Source organism: Gorilla gorilla, chromosome 6 (assembly GCF_029281585.2).
Source record: "Gorilla gorilla gorilla isolate KB3781 chromosome 6, NHGRI_mGorGor1-v2.1_pri, whole genome shotgun sequence".
NCBI classification, from domain to species: Eukaryota; Metazoa; Chordata; class Mammalia; order Primates; family Hominidae; genus Gorilla; species Gorilla gorilla.
The window spans coordinates 13,258,573-13,274,329 of NC_073230.2; the positions used below are offsets into that span (position 1 = coordinate 13,258,573).

General features: G+C 48.0%; 1 protein-coding gene across 6 annotated transcripts in view; it reads left to right on the forward strand.

The window, feature by feature from the left end:
• Window positions 1–439: 439 nt before the first annotated feature.
• OCM (oncomodulin) overlaps window positions 440–15,757 on the forward strand; it is a 60,085-nt gene continuing 44,767 nt past the window's right edge. For 4 of the 6 annotated variants that reach the window (XM_063708363.1, XM_063708365.1, XM_063708364.1 and 1 more), the window contains exons 1-2: window positions 8,203–8,524; window positions 10,769–10,810. In XM_063708363.1, the coding sequence (XP_063564433.1) occupies window positions 10,802–10,810 (9 nt within the window). In that variant the 5' untranslated portion in view covers window positions 8,203–8,524; window positions 10,769–10,801. Of the gene's footprint in view, window positions 742–8,202; window positions 8,525–10,768; window positions 10,811–15,757 lie in introns of those variants that run through there. The other 2 variants (XM_063708367.1, XM_063708368.1) reach the window with 2 other exon arrangements.

Below are 15,757 nucleotides of genomic sequence, written 5' to 3' on the forward strand. Positions count from 1 at the left end.
AATTCCTTCTAGAACCACGCGGTAGAAACCACAGGTAGAATCTACCACAAGGTGGAAATCTACCTAGTTGAATGTGCAAAGGACTCCAATTCCTGATGTGCAAACCTGATCCAGGAAACCAGACAAAAAACCTTTTACAAAGAGACAAAATCTTTTTGTAGAAATAAAAGGAAAAGCCGGCTGGGCATGGTGTCATTCACCCCCAGCTCTGTGTCAACCAGAGGCCCGGCGCCACAGCCTGCCAGCCCATGGCCACCTCCCACGTGACTGTAGCCGTGGCTGTGGCTGGAAGTGCAGGGTGGCCTAACCGGAAGCATGGCGTCGTGGGGGGTTCTGGGAGTTGTAGTCCCGGGGGGAGCTTCTTTTACGCAGTGTTTTGAGGTGCAGGACTGCAATGCGCGCATTTCCGGACCCCAGACTGTTCCCACGGCGACTGACACCTCAGACACGCGTTGGAGGGGCGGAGCTCTGGCTTCGGGGCTGTGCCCAGCGCGAGCGTGGCCGGCACCCACTTGCTGCAGAGCCGGCACTGTACTGGGGTCCTTGGGGGCGGCTCCTCCATACGTGTCTGCGGGTTGTCGGGTGCTGCCGAGTTGGGCTGGGGGACGCTACAGGTAGTGGGTCCGGAGCAGCGGCTGGCCCCTTATCTCACTGCTCCTCCCCGCAGTTCTGCTTTCTCGGACCCCACCATCCTCTGGAAGCTCGTGCAGGGCACCTGCCACTGTGACCACCTGGACGCAGGTGAGCTAGGGGCTTGTTCTCTGCACAGGGGATCCCGCTCTTCCCCAAGAGTGGGTTTGTTGCCGTCCCTTCCCCTGGAGCTTCTCTGCCCATCCAGGCCCCTGAACTCCACTGCACTGCGGTGCCTGCGTCTCTAGGGGGAAGAAGGGGGCTGTTGGGGAATGTCCCCGTCTCTTGCAGAGGGTAACCCCCTTCTTTCTCTCCTACTTGGCTCATGCAGACCCCCGATCGCAGCCAGTGGTGGGCACTGAGCTAGGAGGGAAACGAAGGCAGGGTGTGGAGGGGTTATTTCAGGCGTCTGGGCTCATTCAAAACATCTTCTGAGTGCCTGGGTCCGATCTGGGGGAGCACGGAGCTGGGGTCCCTTGTTGGATGCAGTCCTACAGAGGTGTTGGTCACGTTAACATGTGGGGGCGATCCAGGGGTAGGCGCCCTGTTAGTTACCTCAACCATCAGGATGCATGGACACCCAGGGGAGGGAGGATCAGTTTCAACTGGGGAAGGAGTGACTTCAGGTCAGACTTAAAGAAAAATAAGATGTTGCAGATGACAGGGCAATAGGGTCTTTGAGGACCAGGGAGGAGCATCCCTGAGGGGTAATGATGGGTGGTACTGAGGACTCAGCACAGGGGAGGCGCCCAGGGCCGTGAGGCTGGGGGCAGGGTGGGGGGCTGACCAGCAAGGTCCAAGGCTGGGGTCTCCCTCTTGCTCCAGCTGCAAATGCAGTACTTCAAAGCAGAGGCATGATCATATTTGGGTGTTGGTCAAAGTATCCCTGCAGGAAGTAGAGTTATGAGGGTTGGACTGAGGGTGTGAGAAAACTGAGTAGGGAGACGCCAGATGAAGGCGGTACAGTGTGAGCACCTCTTGTAGACGGGTGAGGAGAAGGAGGCGGCTGCCGCAGTTCCGTGTAGACTGTTCTTTTCTAACCCTTGGTGAAGAAAGGTGAGCAACACTTGGGGTGGTGTGATGTGATGGAGTTAGTAGAGGATGTCTGTCTTTGATGCTTTCTTTCTTTTTTTTTTTTTTTTTTTTTTTTTTAAGATGAAACTCACGAGTCGGGGAAAGAATGAAACTGGTACTATGGTTTTAAATCTTGATAAGAGCAAATGTTTTCGTGGTGGTTGTTTTTCTATCACGACTTGCAGTTGGGTCTTACTGAAAGAGGTTTTTCTTTTCTTTTCTTTTTTTTTTTTGAGACTGAGTCTCACTCTGTCGCCCAGGCTGGAGTGCAGTGGCACAATCTCAGCTCACTGCAACCTCCACCTCCCCGGTTCAAGCGAATTCTCTTGCCTCAGCCTCCTAAATAGCTGGGATTACAGGCGGGCGCCACCACGCCCGGCTGATTTTTGTATTTTTAGTAGAGACGGTTTCACTATGTTGGTCAGGCTGGTCTCGAACTCCTGACCTCGTGATCTGCCTGCCTCGGCCTCCGAAAGTGCTCGGATTACAGGCATGAGCCACCTTGCCCGGCCTGAAGGAGGTTTTTCCTATGACATGTCCTAATTCCTTTTTGCTATTTTTGATTAGTAATATTGGAAGAGATCTAAATACATAGCAAAGTAAAAGAAAATGGAGCCTTTGTACTCATGATCCAAATTGAGCAGATGTCAAAAGTTTACTTCATTCTGAGCCGAATGGATGTGAAAAAAAAAGTATGCTGGGTTCAGATTTTCTTACAGAACTAAAACCTCCTAAATACTGTTGACGACCCTTTGTACTCTCCCTCACTGAGATTAAACTTAAAATTGCTATGTATCTTTTATTTTGGGGGGTTGAGTCTCTTGTCGCCCAGGCTGGAGTGCAGTGGCCCGATCTGGGCTCACTGCAACCTCTGTCTCCCAAGTAGGTGGGATCACAGGCGCCCACAACCACACCTGGCTAATTTTTGTATTTTTGGTAGAGACGGGATTTCCCCATGTCGGGCAGGCTGGTGTTAAACTCCTGACCTCAAGTGATCCACCCACCTTGGCTTCCCAGAGTGCTGGGATCACAGGCATGAGCCTCCGCACCTGGCCAAAATTGATACGTGTTTTTGTTTATTTACTAGACAGGAGTGTAGCCATAAACGGTATAAGGTTGCTTTGTATGTTCATCACCTTTGCCTGTATTTCCTTCGGGGTTGTCTTTTTCTTATTTTTAGCATTTTTTTCCATATATTTTAGATATAAATTCACTTTGAGTTACAGACGTTGCAAAAATCTTGAGTAGAATGTAATGAATTCCTGGTGTTTCCCCGATGGCTGTATTTTTTAGGATGGATCCACTTAATGTTGAGTGGCTTATTCTGGTTTTCTGTTTGCCAGTCAATTTTAGTAATTTATATTTTCTAGGAAAGTGTCCCATTTAATTTTGAATTTATGGCAATTATTTAGAATAATCTTATAAACCTCGACCATGGCTGGGCGCTGTGGCTCACGCCTGTAATCGCAGCACTTTGGGAGGCCAAGGTGGGTGTATCATTTGAGGTCAGGAGTTGGATACCAGCCTGGCCAACATGGTGAAACCCCGTGTCTACTAAAAATACCAAAAAAAAATTAGCTGGGCAGTAGTGGCACACGCCTGTAATCCCAGCTACTCAAGAGGCTGAGGCAAGAGAATCGCGTGAGCCTGGGAGGTGGAGGTTGCAGTGAGCTGAGATCACGCCACTGCACTCTTGTCTGCACGACAGAGTGAGACCCTATCTCAAGAAAAAAAATCAAACCTTGACCATATCTGAAATTGTCTTTTTCATGCCTTCTCTTGCTCAATTGTGCCTGTAATCTGGTCGATTTTATTAATTTTAAATAGAAACCAGTTATTTTATTAGTTTTAATAAGACCTTTCCAAGAATTGATTTAAGTTTTTTTTCTTTTTAACTTACTACTGTAGTCCTAATATATGTGTTAAATAAAAAGAATGAAACTTAATGACATTCAGCTCAGGTGGTTAGCACAGAAAAGAGAATAGGGGCTGGGCGTGGTGGCTCACGCCTGTAATCCCAGCAATTTGGGAGGCTGAGGCAGGCGGATCACGAGGTCAGGAGATCGAGACTGTCCTGGCTAACACGGTGAAACCGCATCTCTACTAAAAGTACAAAAAATTAGCTGCCTGTGGTGGTGGGCGCCTGTAGTCCCAGCTACTCGGGAGGCTGAGGCAGGAGAATGGCGTGAACCCGGGAGGCAGAGCTGGCAGTGAGCCGAGATTGTGCCACTGCACTCTAGCCTGTGCAACAGAGTGAGACTCCCTCTCAAAAAAAGAAAAAGAAAAAAGAAAAAACAAGCACAAACCCCCAAAAGTAAAAGCATATGAGGAGAAATTAAAAGGAAGAGAGGAACATATACTCTGTTTTATGGAATAAAGTGTTTTCCCACTTAAAACAAAAAAATAGAGCAAGTTAAAACAAAAAAATTTCTGCCACAAATGTATCACCTGAATCTAATCATGAGACATTAAAACCTAAATTGAATAATTTATTTTTTTTTCTTTTTGAGACAGTTGCTCTGTTGCCCAGGCTGGAGTGCAGTGGTGTGATCTCGGCTCACTGCAACCTCTGCCCCCCAGGTTCAAGTGATTCTCCTGCCTAAGCCTCCCCAGTAGCTGGTATTACAGTCACCCACCACCACACCTGGCTAATTTTTGTAGTTTCAGTAGGGACAGGGTTTCACCATGTTGGCCAGGGTGGTCTTGAACTCCTAATCTCAGGTGATCCACCCACCTTGGCCTCCCAAAGTGCTGGGATTACAGGTGTGAGCCACCACGCCTGGCCTGTTTTATTTTCTAATAGAGACAGGAGTCTCGCTATGTTGCCCAGGCTGGCCTTGAACTCCTGGGCTCAAAGGATCCTCTTGCCTTGGCCTCCCTGAGTGCTGGGATTACAGGTGTGAGCCACCATGCCTGGCCCCAGTTGTTTGAATCATAGCCCAAGTACATGCAGATTTGTAGTGATTTAGAGATCTCTTGCTGTACATACCTGGGAAACTGCACCCAACATCTGCCGGCCATGTATAAGACAAACCATGTGGCTTTCAAGACCCCAAGGCTAGCTGGGCACGGTGGCTCATGCCTTTAACCCCAGCACACTGGGAGGCTGAGGCAGGCGGATCACCTGAGGTCAGGAGTTCACGACCAGCTTGGCCAACATGGGGAAACCCCGTCTCTACAAAAATTCAGAAATTAGCTAGGCATGATGGCAGGGGCCTGTAATCCCCGCTACTTGGGAGGCTGAGGCAGGTGAATTGCTTGAACCTGGGAGGCGGAGGTTGGAGATGTGTCACTGCACTCCAGACTGGGTGACAGAGCAAGATTCCATGTCAAAAAAAAAAAAGACCCTAAGGCTCTCAGAGATACCCAGGAGCTGTCCCTGCCCCCTCTCCTTCTGGGTAATGGCCCCCATGCCACAGCCCTGGGATGGCCTCTATCATGAGGGCCTTCCTGCCAGCACAAAGCCTCGCCCAGGTGCCACTCGTGTGTACTCTGCCACCTTGTGGTGGGACCTTTTTCATCAGCCCTGAAGTCCCTCCAGCGGCCTGCACAAATGTGGTAAAATGTTAATATTTGGGAGATCTAGATGAGAAGGGTATTTGGAAATTCTTCCTACTAGAGACTTTCTTTTGAGTCTCAAGTCACTCAAGTAAAAAGTTAAAAAGCTAAAATTACTTATTGGAAAGGATTTGTTAAAAACAAACAAATTTGGTTGTATTTAAAACTAATAAATTTAGACAAACTTCAGTCTGCACTGGTCGAGGGAGAATAGAAATCAGCTATTTTAGAATGGAAGAGATGATTTCAGATACAGTAGATAGATTTTTTTTTTCTTTTTTTTCTTTCTTTTTTTTTTTTTTTTTTTTTTGAGATGGAGTCTTGCTCTGTCGCCCAGGCCGGAGTGCAGTGGTGTGATCTTGGCTCCACCGCAACCTCTATCTCCCTGGTTCAAGCAATTCCCCAACCTCAGCCTCTGGAGTAGCTGGGATTGCAGGCGCACGCCACCATGCCCGGCTAATTTTTTTGTATTTTTAGTAGAGATGGGGTTTCACTATGTTGGCCAGCCTGGTCTCGAACTCCTGACCTCAGGCAATCCACCCACCTCAGCCTCATGACTTCAGGCAATCCGCCTGCCTCAGCCTCCCAAAGTGCTGGGATTACAGCATGAGCCACCGTGCCTGGCCTTTTGTTTGTTTGTTTGTTTTTTGAGATGGAGTCTCCCTCTGTCGCCCAGGCTGGAGTGCAGTGGCATGATCTTGGCTCACTGCAATCTCCACCTCCTGGGTTGAAGCGATTCTTCTGCCTCAGCCTCCCTGAGTAGCTGGGGCTACAGGCATGCGCCACCATGTCCAGCTAATTTTTTTTTTTGTAGTTTTAGTAGAGACAAGGTTTTACCATGTTGACCAGGCTGGTCTCAAACTCTTGACCTGAGGTGATCCACCCGCCTTGGCCTCCCAAAGTGCTGGTATGACAGGTGTGAGCCACCGCACCTGGCCAGTAGATGTTTATAAAAAGTGAGATGTTACTATAAATCATTTAATGGCATAAATCTGAAATTAAGACACATTTGTAGAAAATTGTAAATTGCTAAAATTGACTGACATATACAAAACCCAAATAAACCACTTATACACATTGCAAAAGTCCTGAAGAGAGTTTGATAAAATTCCTAAAAAACATATAGGCTTGGTATTTCTTTGGGAATACTTTTGAGTATGGATTCATTTCATATTTAGTGGTTTAAATATTTTTTTGCATTCTTTTTATTTTCTAATTTTATTTTTTGAGTCAGTGGGATCTATGGAATATGTATTTTTCTTTTAGTATTCAGGATTGCTTTTGATGCTTGCCTTTTTTTTTTTTTTTTTTTTTGAAATGGAGTTTCACTCTGTCACCCAGGCTGGAGTGCAGCAGTGCAATCCCGGCTCACTGCAACCTCTGCCTCCTGGGTTCAAGTGATTCTCACGCCTCAGCCTCCCAAGTAGCTGGTATTACAGGCACCCACCACCACACCTGGCTAATTTTTGTATTTTTAGTAGACACAGGGTTTTCCCCATGTTGGCCATGCTGGTCTCGAATTCCTGGCCTCAAGTGATCCACCCACCCTGGCCTCCCAAAGTGCAGGGATTATAGGCGTGAGCCACTGTGTCTGGCCAAAATTGCTATATATCTATGTTTTTGTTTATTTACTAGACAGGAGTGTAGCCATGAACAGTGTATAAGATTGCTTTGTATGTTTATCACCTTTGCCTATATTTCTTTAGGGGTTGTCTTTCTCATTTATTTTTAGCATTTTTTTTCATATATTTTATATATAAATTCACTTTGTCTTATTAACACTGCAAAAATCTTGAGTAGAATGTGGTAAAATTCCTGGTGTTTCCCCAATGGCTATATATTTTTAAGATGAATCCATTTCATTTAATGTTGAGTGGTTTATTCTGGTTTTCTGTTTGTCAGTCAATTTTAGTAATTTATATTTTCTAGAGAAGTATCCCATTTAATTTTGAATTTATGGCAATTATTTATACTGATCTTACAATTATAAACCTCGACCGTATCTGAAATTGTCTTTTTCATGTGCACAAATGGTTTATCTTTGCCTTCTCTTACTCAGTTGTGCCTGGCTTCCGGTCAATTTTATTAATCTTAAATACAAACCAATTACTTTATTAGGTTTAATCAAACCTTTCCAAGAATTGATTTTAGTTTTTTCTTTTTAACGTATTATTAAAGTCCTAATACGTTGTTGTTTTTTTTTTTTTTTTTTGAGTTGGAGTCTCTCTCTGTCGCCCAGGCTGGAGTGCAGTGGCACGATCTCGGCTCACTGCAAGCTCTGCCTCCTGGGTTCATGCCATTCTCCTGCCTCAGCCTCCCACATAGCTGGGATTGCAGGTGCCTGCCACCAAGCCTGGCTAATTTTTTTTTTTGTGTGTGTGTGTGTGTGTTTTTAGTAGAGACTAGGTTTCACCATGTTAGCCAGGATGGTCTCGATCTCCTGACCTCATGATCCGCCCACCTCGGACTCCCAAAGTGCTGGGATTACAGGAGTGAGCCACTGCACCCGGCTAGTCCTAATACATATGTTAAATACAAGGAGTGAAACTTAATGACACTTAGCTCAGGTGGCTTCCACAGAAAAAAGAATAGGGAGCATCTACCCCCATTGTCCAGTCTATGTCTTCCAGAAAAAGATATTTAAAAAAGAGAAAAAAAAAGCAAAACCCCAAAGGTAAAAGAGAATGAGCAGAAATTTAAAAAGAAGGGAGGAAGATGGCCAGGCGCGGGGGCTCACACCTGCAATCCCAGCACTTCGGGAGGCTGAGGCAGCAAGATCACCTGAGGTCAGGAGTTCAAGACCAGCGTGGCCAACATGGTGAAACCCCATCTCTACTAAAAATACAAAAATTAGCTGGGCGTAGTGGCACGTGCCTGTAATTCCAGCTACTTGGGAGGCTGAGGCAGGAGAATCACTTGAACCCAGGAGGTGGAGGTTGCAGTGAGCTGAGATCACGCCACTGCACTGCAGCCTGGGTGACACTGTCTCAAAAAAAGAAAAAAATCTTTTACTGTGATGGAGGATGTATTGGTTTCTCTTCCTTTTGTCTTTTTGGTTTTGGTTTTTGTATTCGTTTGCAGCGCATCTCCGTGACATACACTTGCTGATGCTGACCTGAGATGGAATTAATATCTGTTTGTTGCTTTGCTTCTTTTCAGTGGGTTGTTTTTTCCGTTTCCATCTCTGGCTAGTCTTGAAGGCTAGACTTGCGTAGGAGAGCAGACACAAGGACATGAGCCAGTTCTGCTGAGCTGTTACTATGTAAGGAGCAGGGAGCGCTGGAGGGTGGTTAAACCGTGTCTAGCCAGGAGTTGAGTGGGCAGTGGGCTGGTCACCATGGTTACCGCAGTGGGCCACTAGCTTCACAATTCTGTAGCATGGCTTTGTGCTGCGAATGGGACCTTCCGCTCTTGATCCCCTCCTTGTGTTGACGGCGGCTGCTTGCATCTCCAGGCCTGTGGGTGGAGGGGTTCTCTTTGTCTTCTCAGTCCAGGGTGGGCCCTGGGTCTCTGAGTCACAGTGATCCTGTCCCTCCCCTCGTGTCAGGAGACCTTTAAGCCTGAGCCCAGGACATATTCCTGTCCCTGGTTCAAGGAGGAAGGCACAAGGTCTTGCCTGTGTTCTGGTGGCAACAGGGTTGACTGCCATTCCCCTGGCAGCTTGAGGCTTTTGTTCCTCAGAAGAGAAAGTTCTGGAGGGGGCCTCGCGTGTTTCCCTCCACGGCAGCCGCATCCCTCCTCCAGACCTTCACTCCCAAGGAAGTCTCTCTGGTCTTCTGCCCAGCCCCGATCTTTCTCGTGAGCACCCAGAGAGCATTTGTATTAATCAATTTATTTTTATGTTTGTTTTTTTTTGAGATGAAATCTCGCTCTGTTACCCAGGCTGGAGTGCAGTGGTGTGATCTCGGCTCACTGCAGCCTCCACCCCCTGGGTTCAAGCAATTCTCCTGCCTCAGTCTCCTGAGTAGCTGGGATTACAGGCGTGCACCACCACACCCAGCTAATTTTAGTATTTTTAGTAGAGACAGGGTTTCGCCATGTTAGCCAGGATGGTCTCGAACTCCTGACCTCAAGTGATCCACTCACCTTGGCCTCCCAAAGTGCTGGGATTACAGGCTTGAGCCACTGTGCCTGGCCCAGAATTTTTTCTTTATAGATGTATGTTTACAAACTTATTACATGTGCTGTAGTTTGTAGTCGATGTATACAAACAAGAAACAGGCCAGGCACAGTGGTGCATGCTTGTAATCCCAGCACTTTGGGAGGCCAAGGCGGGAGGATCACTTGAGGCCAGGAGTTCGAGACCAGCCTGAGCAACATAGCGGGACCCTGACTCTACAAAAAGCATATATATATATATGTTTTGAGTTTTTAGACTGAGTCTCACTCTGTTGCCCAGGCTGGAGTATAGTGGCACAATCACAGCTCACTGCCACCTCCACCTCCGAGGCTCAAGCGATTCTCCTGCCTCAGCCTCCCAAGTAGCTGGGATTACAGGGACAAGTCACAGGAAGCCAAGATTGTGCCGTACCACTGCACTCTAGCCTGGGCAACAGAGCAAGACCCCATCCCCCAAAAAGTTTTCTTACATTTTTTGGGGGGGATGCAAGCTCGCTTTGTTGCCCAGGCTGGAGTGCAGTGGTACAGCACAATCTCGGCTCCCTGTGATCTCTGCCTCCCAAGTTCAAGAGATTCTCCTGCCTCAGCCTCTTGAGTAGCTGGGATTACAGGCATGTGCCACCACACCTGGCTGATTTTTGTATTTTAGTAGAGATGGGGTTTCACCATATTGGCCAAGCTGGTCTTGAACTCCTGACCTTAGGTGATGCACCTGCCTCGGCCTCCCAAAGTGTGGTGATTACAGGCGTGAGCCTCTGCATCTGGCCTGTTTCTTCAGAATAGATTTCTAATAATTACATTTTTGGGTAACGGGTGGGGATTGTAGTAAATTGCACATTGGTTACTGAGACACAGATACACATATTCATTAAGAAAAACTCCAGTCAGTCGTGGTGGTTCACCCCTGTAATGCCAAGGTTTTGGGAGGCTGAGATGGGCAGATTGCTTGAACCCAGGAGTTTGAGACCAGCCTGTGCAATACAGTGAGACCTCCTTCTCTACCAAAAAATTTAAAAATTAGCTGGGCATGTGACACACCTATAGTCCCAGCTTCTCGGGAGGCTGAGGTGGGAGGATCGCTGGAGCCTGGGAGTCCAGGGCTGCACTGAGTCGTGATTGTATCGCTGTGTTCCAGCCTGGGTGACAGAGTGAAACCCCGTCTCAAAAAACAAAACAAAAGTCCAAGTCAGGCCTCATGAGATTGAGTCCCTATGACATTTCCAAGGTGAGGGCTTTGCTCTGATAATGGGGATCCTTCAGAGAAGGCTTTCTCCCACCTGTGCCCGCGAGGGGTGGAGTGGGGGTGGTCCCAGCAGTTGATTGGGAGCCCACGGGCAAGCGTGGCCTCTCATATCCTCTCTCCCCACCCTGATGTCTGCCTTCACAGATACCTGCTTTCCCACAACAGCAAGGAAGAACCATGGCCCAGGTGAGTGTGGCATTTCTTTCTACTGCACTTTTTCAGCAGGGGTTTCGGATGCTCATAAGAACATGACTAATAAAGGCTGGGCGTGGTGGCTCACAGTGGTAATCCCAGCACTGTGGGAAGCCAAAGCGGGTGGATCACCTGAGGTCAGGAGTTTGAGACCAACCTGGCCAATGTGGTGAAACCTTGTCTCTACTAAAAATACAAAATTAGGTGGGTGTGGTGGTGGGTGCCTGTAATCCCAGCTACTTGGGAGGCTGAGGCAGGAGAACCGCTTGAACCTGGGAGGTGGAGATTGCAGTGAGCTGAGATCACACCACTGCACTTCAGCCTGGGTGACAGAGTGAGACTCTGTCTCAAAAAAAAAAAAAAATCTGATAAAATGCAAACAGAAGTCAGGATCAGTGAAAACAGGAAGAGAATGGAAGGTCACAGCTGTGGGAAGGACAGGGTGGAGAGACTGTAGAGGCTGCTGCAGTTGTGAGATGCCTTGTAAATTCTTTTTTGAGACAGAGTCTGGCTCTGTCATCCAGGCTGGAGTGCAGTGGCATAATCTTGGCTCACTGCAACCTCTGCCTCCTGGGTTCAAGCAATTCTCCTGCCTCAGCCTCCTTACAGGCACCTGCTACCACACCCAGCTAATTTTTGTATTTTTAGTAAAGATGAGGTTTCACCACGTTGGCCAGGCTGGTCTCAAACTCCTGGCTTCAAGTGATCTGCCCACCTCGGCCTCCCAAAGTACTGGGATTACAGGCGTGAGCCACTGTGCCCAGCCCGATGCCTTGTAAATTTATATCTGACATTCCTGTCACTTAAAAAAGGCAGGCAGATTCCATCTAATACATGACTTGTGTTGTCTGTTTTGGACAACCGTGTCTACTTCTCAGGGGAAATACAGCTCTTTCAAGATTTAAAGATGTATTTGATCTTTGTATGTAAGATGTGGCAGACCCGTTCCTCAATAACAACCACCTTGAAAGAAACACAACAGGAAATCTCTTGTGACTTTTCTTCCTCTCTGTATAAACAGCAGATATTATGCCAAAGCAGCCGTCTGTGATTCTGGTTGTTTGGGGATGCCGAACACTCAGGTCTACAGAGACAGCCTTGTGTGGTGCCAAGTGACCTGGATGTAACACTGCATTATCTAGAGGAACGAATGAATGAACTGCGTGTTTTTGAAACAGCCTGCCATGTCTACCGCCACACCACCCTGAACGTGCCTGATCTCATCTGAAATTGCTTGCCATAATGGTTTTTATTTTTTTAATTAAAAAAATTTTTTGAGATGGAGTCTTGCTCTGTCGCCCAGGCTGGAGTGCAGTGGCACTATCTTGGTTCACTGCAATCTCTACCTCCCGGGTTCAAGTGATTCTTCTGCCTCAGCCTCCCGCGTAGCTGGGATTATAGGCATGCGCCACCATGCCCGACTAATTTTTGTATTTTTAGAGATGGAGTTTCATCATATTAGCCAGGCTGGTCTCGAACTCCTGACCTCAGGTGATCCGCCCACTTGGCTGTTAGCTCTCTTTGCATGTGAGTGACATCAGTGTTTTCCATCAGCCTGGAAGCATTCTCCTTCTTCTGCTCTTCACCCCGGGTTCTAGGAATGTGTGAGTGTGGAGTGCACTGGTTAGAAGTTCTAATCCTTGAAGTTGGAAGAGCCAGAAATCCAACTAGAAGTAGGTTAGGATTAAAAAAAAAAGTAATTCTAGAACTTTGGGAAGCTGAGGCAGGAGGATTGCTTGAGGCCAGGAGTTCAAGACCAGCCTGGGTAATGTGGCAAGAGCCCATCTCTACAAAAAATAGAAAAATTAGCCAGGCGTGGTGGCACATGCCTGTACTCCCAGCTGCATGGGAGGCTAAGGTGGGAGGATCACTTGAGCCTAGGAGGTCGAGGCTGCAATGAGCTGTGATCGTGCCTTTGGACTCCAGCCTGGGCAACAGAGGGAGAGCCTGTCTCAAAAAAAAAAAAAAAAAAAAAAAAAATCTATAAGGCAGCATGTGAGCCCTGGGAAGAGGAGGTGTGCAGTCAGGCTCCAGAGGCATCCGGCAAACCAGGTATCGCCAGGAATCTTTGTTCCCTGGTCTCTGCTTCTGTGACATTTTTTTTTTTTTTTTTTTTTTTGAGACGGAGTTGCGCTCTGTTGCCCAGGCTGGAGTGCAGCGGCGCAATCTCAGCTCACTGCAAGCTCCCCCTCCCGGGTTCACACCATTCTCCTGCCTCAGCCTCCTCAGTAGCTGGGACTACAGGCGCCCACCACCACGGCCGGCTAATTTTTTGTATTTTTAGTAGAGACGGGGTTTTGCCATGTTAGCCAGGATGGTCTCAATCTCCTGACCTTGTGATCCGCTCACCTCAGCCTCCCAAAGTGCTGGAATTACAGGCGTGAGCCACTGCACCCGGCGCTTCTGTGACTTTCTTCTCATGCTGACTTTGTCAGTGTGCCCAGAAATAGCGTAGCCCCAGCTCCTCTCCTCACAGCTGCAAGTTATGCCGCGGTGAGGGACTGAATCTCCCTTCAATGATCCAATTTTGAAAGCTTTTCGGGGAGGATTCCATGGGTCCAGCCTAGCTCAGGTGTATTAGGCCCTCTGTCCAGGCAGCTGTGCACAGGGGCAGGAAGGGGCTGGTCCCAGAGGAAGATGAGGCCTCGTGAACATTACCACTGTCCACTCCAGGAAGGAAAACGTTCACAGGGCCTGGGTTTCTTTGTGCTTTGTGAAGTCAGGGATGTCTAGGTGTTTCACACCAGAAATGTCTCAGAGCAGTAGGAGAGGCTAGAACAAGGTGGCGAGCCACACCCACCCTGTCTGTGAAGCTGGAGGTTTCCCTTGTTGTCTTTCTCGGAAACCAGTTTTTTTTTTTTTTTTTTTTTTTTTGGAGAGAGAGTCTCGCTCTGTCACTCAGGCTGGAGTGCAGTGGCGTGATCTCAGCTCACTGCAACCTCTGCCTCCCGGGTTCACGTCATGCTCCTGCCTCAGCCTCCTGAAAAGCTGGGAGTACAGGCGCCCGCCACCATGCCCAGCTAACTTTTTTGTATTTTTAGTAGAGATGGGGTTTCACCGTGTTAGCCAGGATGGTCTGGATCTTCTGACCTCGTGATCCATCCGCCTCGGCCTCCTCAAGTGCTGGGATTACAGGCGTGAGCCACCGCGCCCAGCCAGAAGCCACTGTTTTGTAGAAAGCCGAGTCCCACTGGGAATGACTCCCTGTTAGGGGAATCTGTACTAAAGATGACAATGACTGGGTTAAATGCTATCTGTCCAGCACTCCGTGGTCTCTCTGCTTTTCATATGTTATATCATGAATAAACCCATGAGAGGCATATCTATAGAAATTATATATTTACATGGAAATTTTATGTTTATATAGAAATTAGATATGAATAAATTACATAGAAATTAAAAAGACATTATGTAGACGTTGTATGTGTATGTATAAAAACTACATAGACGTTGTCTATATATATACTAGACATGTATGTAAACTACATTGACTATATATATATATATATAAATAATGTATATACATACACTACATAGACTCGTGATAGTTCACGCTTGTAATTCCAGAACTTTGGGAGGCTGAGGTAGGCGGACCACCTGAGGTCAGGAGTTCGAGACCAGCCTGGCCACATGGTGAAACCCCGTTTCTACTAAAAATACATAAATTAGCTGGGTGTGTGCCTGTAATCCGAGGTACTCAGGTGGCTGAGGCAGGAGAATCACTTGAACCCAGGAGGCGGAGGTTGCAGTGAGCCGATATTGTACATTGCACTCCAGCCTGGGCAACACAGTGAGACCCTATCTCAAAAAAACAAGTCACTGGCTTCAGCAGCCTTTAGCCCTTGGTCATAAGTTTTCTAGAGATCAGAGTGTGGTCTGGAAGAGAACCCAGGCTCTGTAGGGTGATTGGGGCTCTGGGCTTCTTTGTGGATGGCCTCTCCCCACTCCCACATAGCTCCCGGTCCCTGCTGCTGCCCCTGGGCTGTGCCCTGCTTCCTGCCCCTCCTCTGCACGCGCTTGTCTCACCATTGGGGACAATTTGGGTCGCCCATTTGCCTATGATCATCCGTCATCACCCCAGCAGCATGTGTCTGGGGGGCCCACTGCAGCTCTTTCTACCCAGCATCCCCCCTTGACCTCTGCCACAGTGACAAAAGCCCCCCAACTCTCACATGCTTTTTTTTTTTTTTTTTTTGAGACAGACTCTTGCTCTGTCACCCAGGCTGGAGTGCAGTGGCGCGATCTCGGCTCACTGTAAGCTCCGCCTCCTGGGTTCAAGTGTTTCTCCTGCCTCCCTAGTAGCTGGGATTACAGGTGCCTGGCACCATGCCCAGCTAATTTTTTTTTTTTGTACGTTTAGTAGAGATGGGGTTTTACCATGTTGGCCAGGCTGGTCTTCAACTCTTGCCCTCAAGTGATCCACCTGCCTCGGCTTCCCAAAGTGCTGGGATTACAGACGTGAGCCACCCTGTCTGATCTCCTTCAAATTATTTAAACTTTCATTAAACAACATAGTGAGACCCCAACTCTACAAAAAATTTAAATAAAACTAGCTGGCCTATGCCTGTAATTCCAGCTACTCAGGAGGCTGAGGCGAGAGGATCACTTAAAGCCAGGAGGTAGAGGCTGCAGCGAGCCATGATCACACCACTGCACTCCAGCCTGGACAGAGAGAGACCGTGTCTCAAAAAGAGAAGATCTAAGGCCAGGGGCAGTGGCTCACACCTGTAATCCCAGCACTTTGGGAGGCTGAGACAGGTGGATCACCTGAGGTCAGGAGTTCGAGACCAGCCTGACCAACGTGGAGAAACCCTGTCTCTACTAAAAATACAAAATTAGCCAGGTGTGGTGGCACATGCCTGTAATCCCAGCTACTCAGGAGGCTGAGGCAAGAGAATTGCTTGAACCCAGGAGGCAGAGGTTGCGGTGAGCCAAGATGGC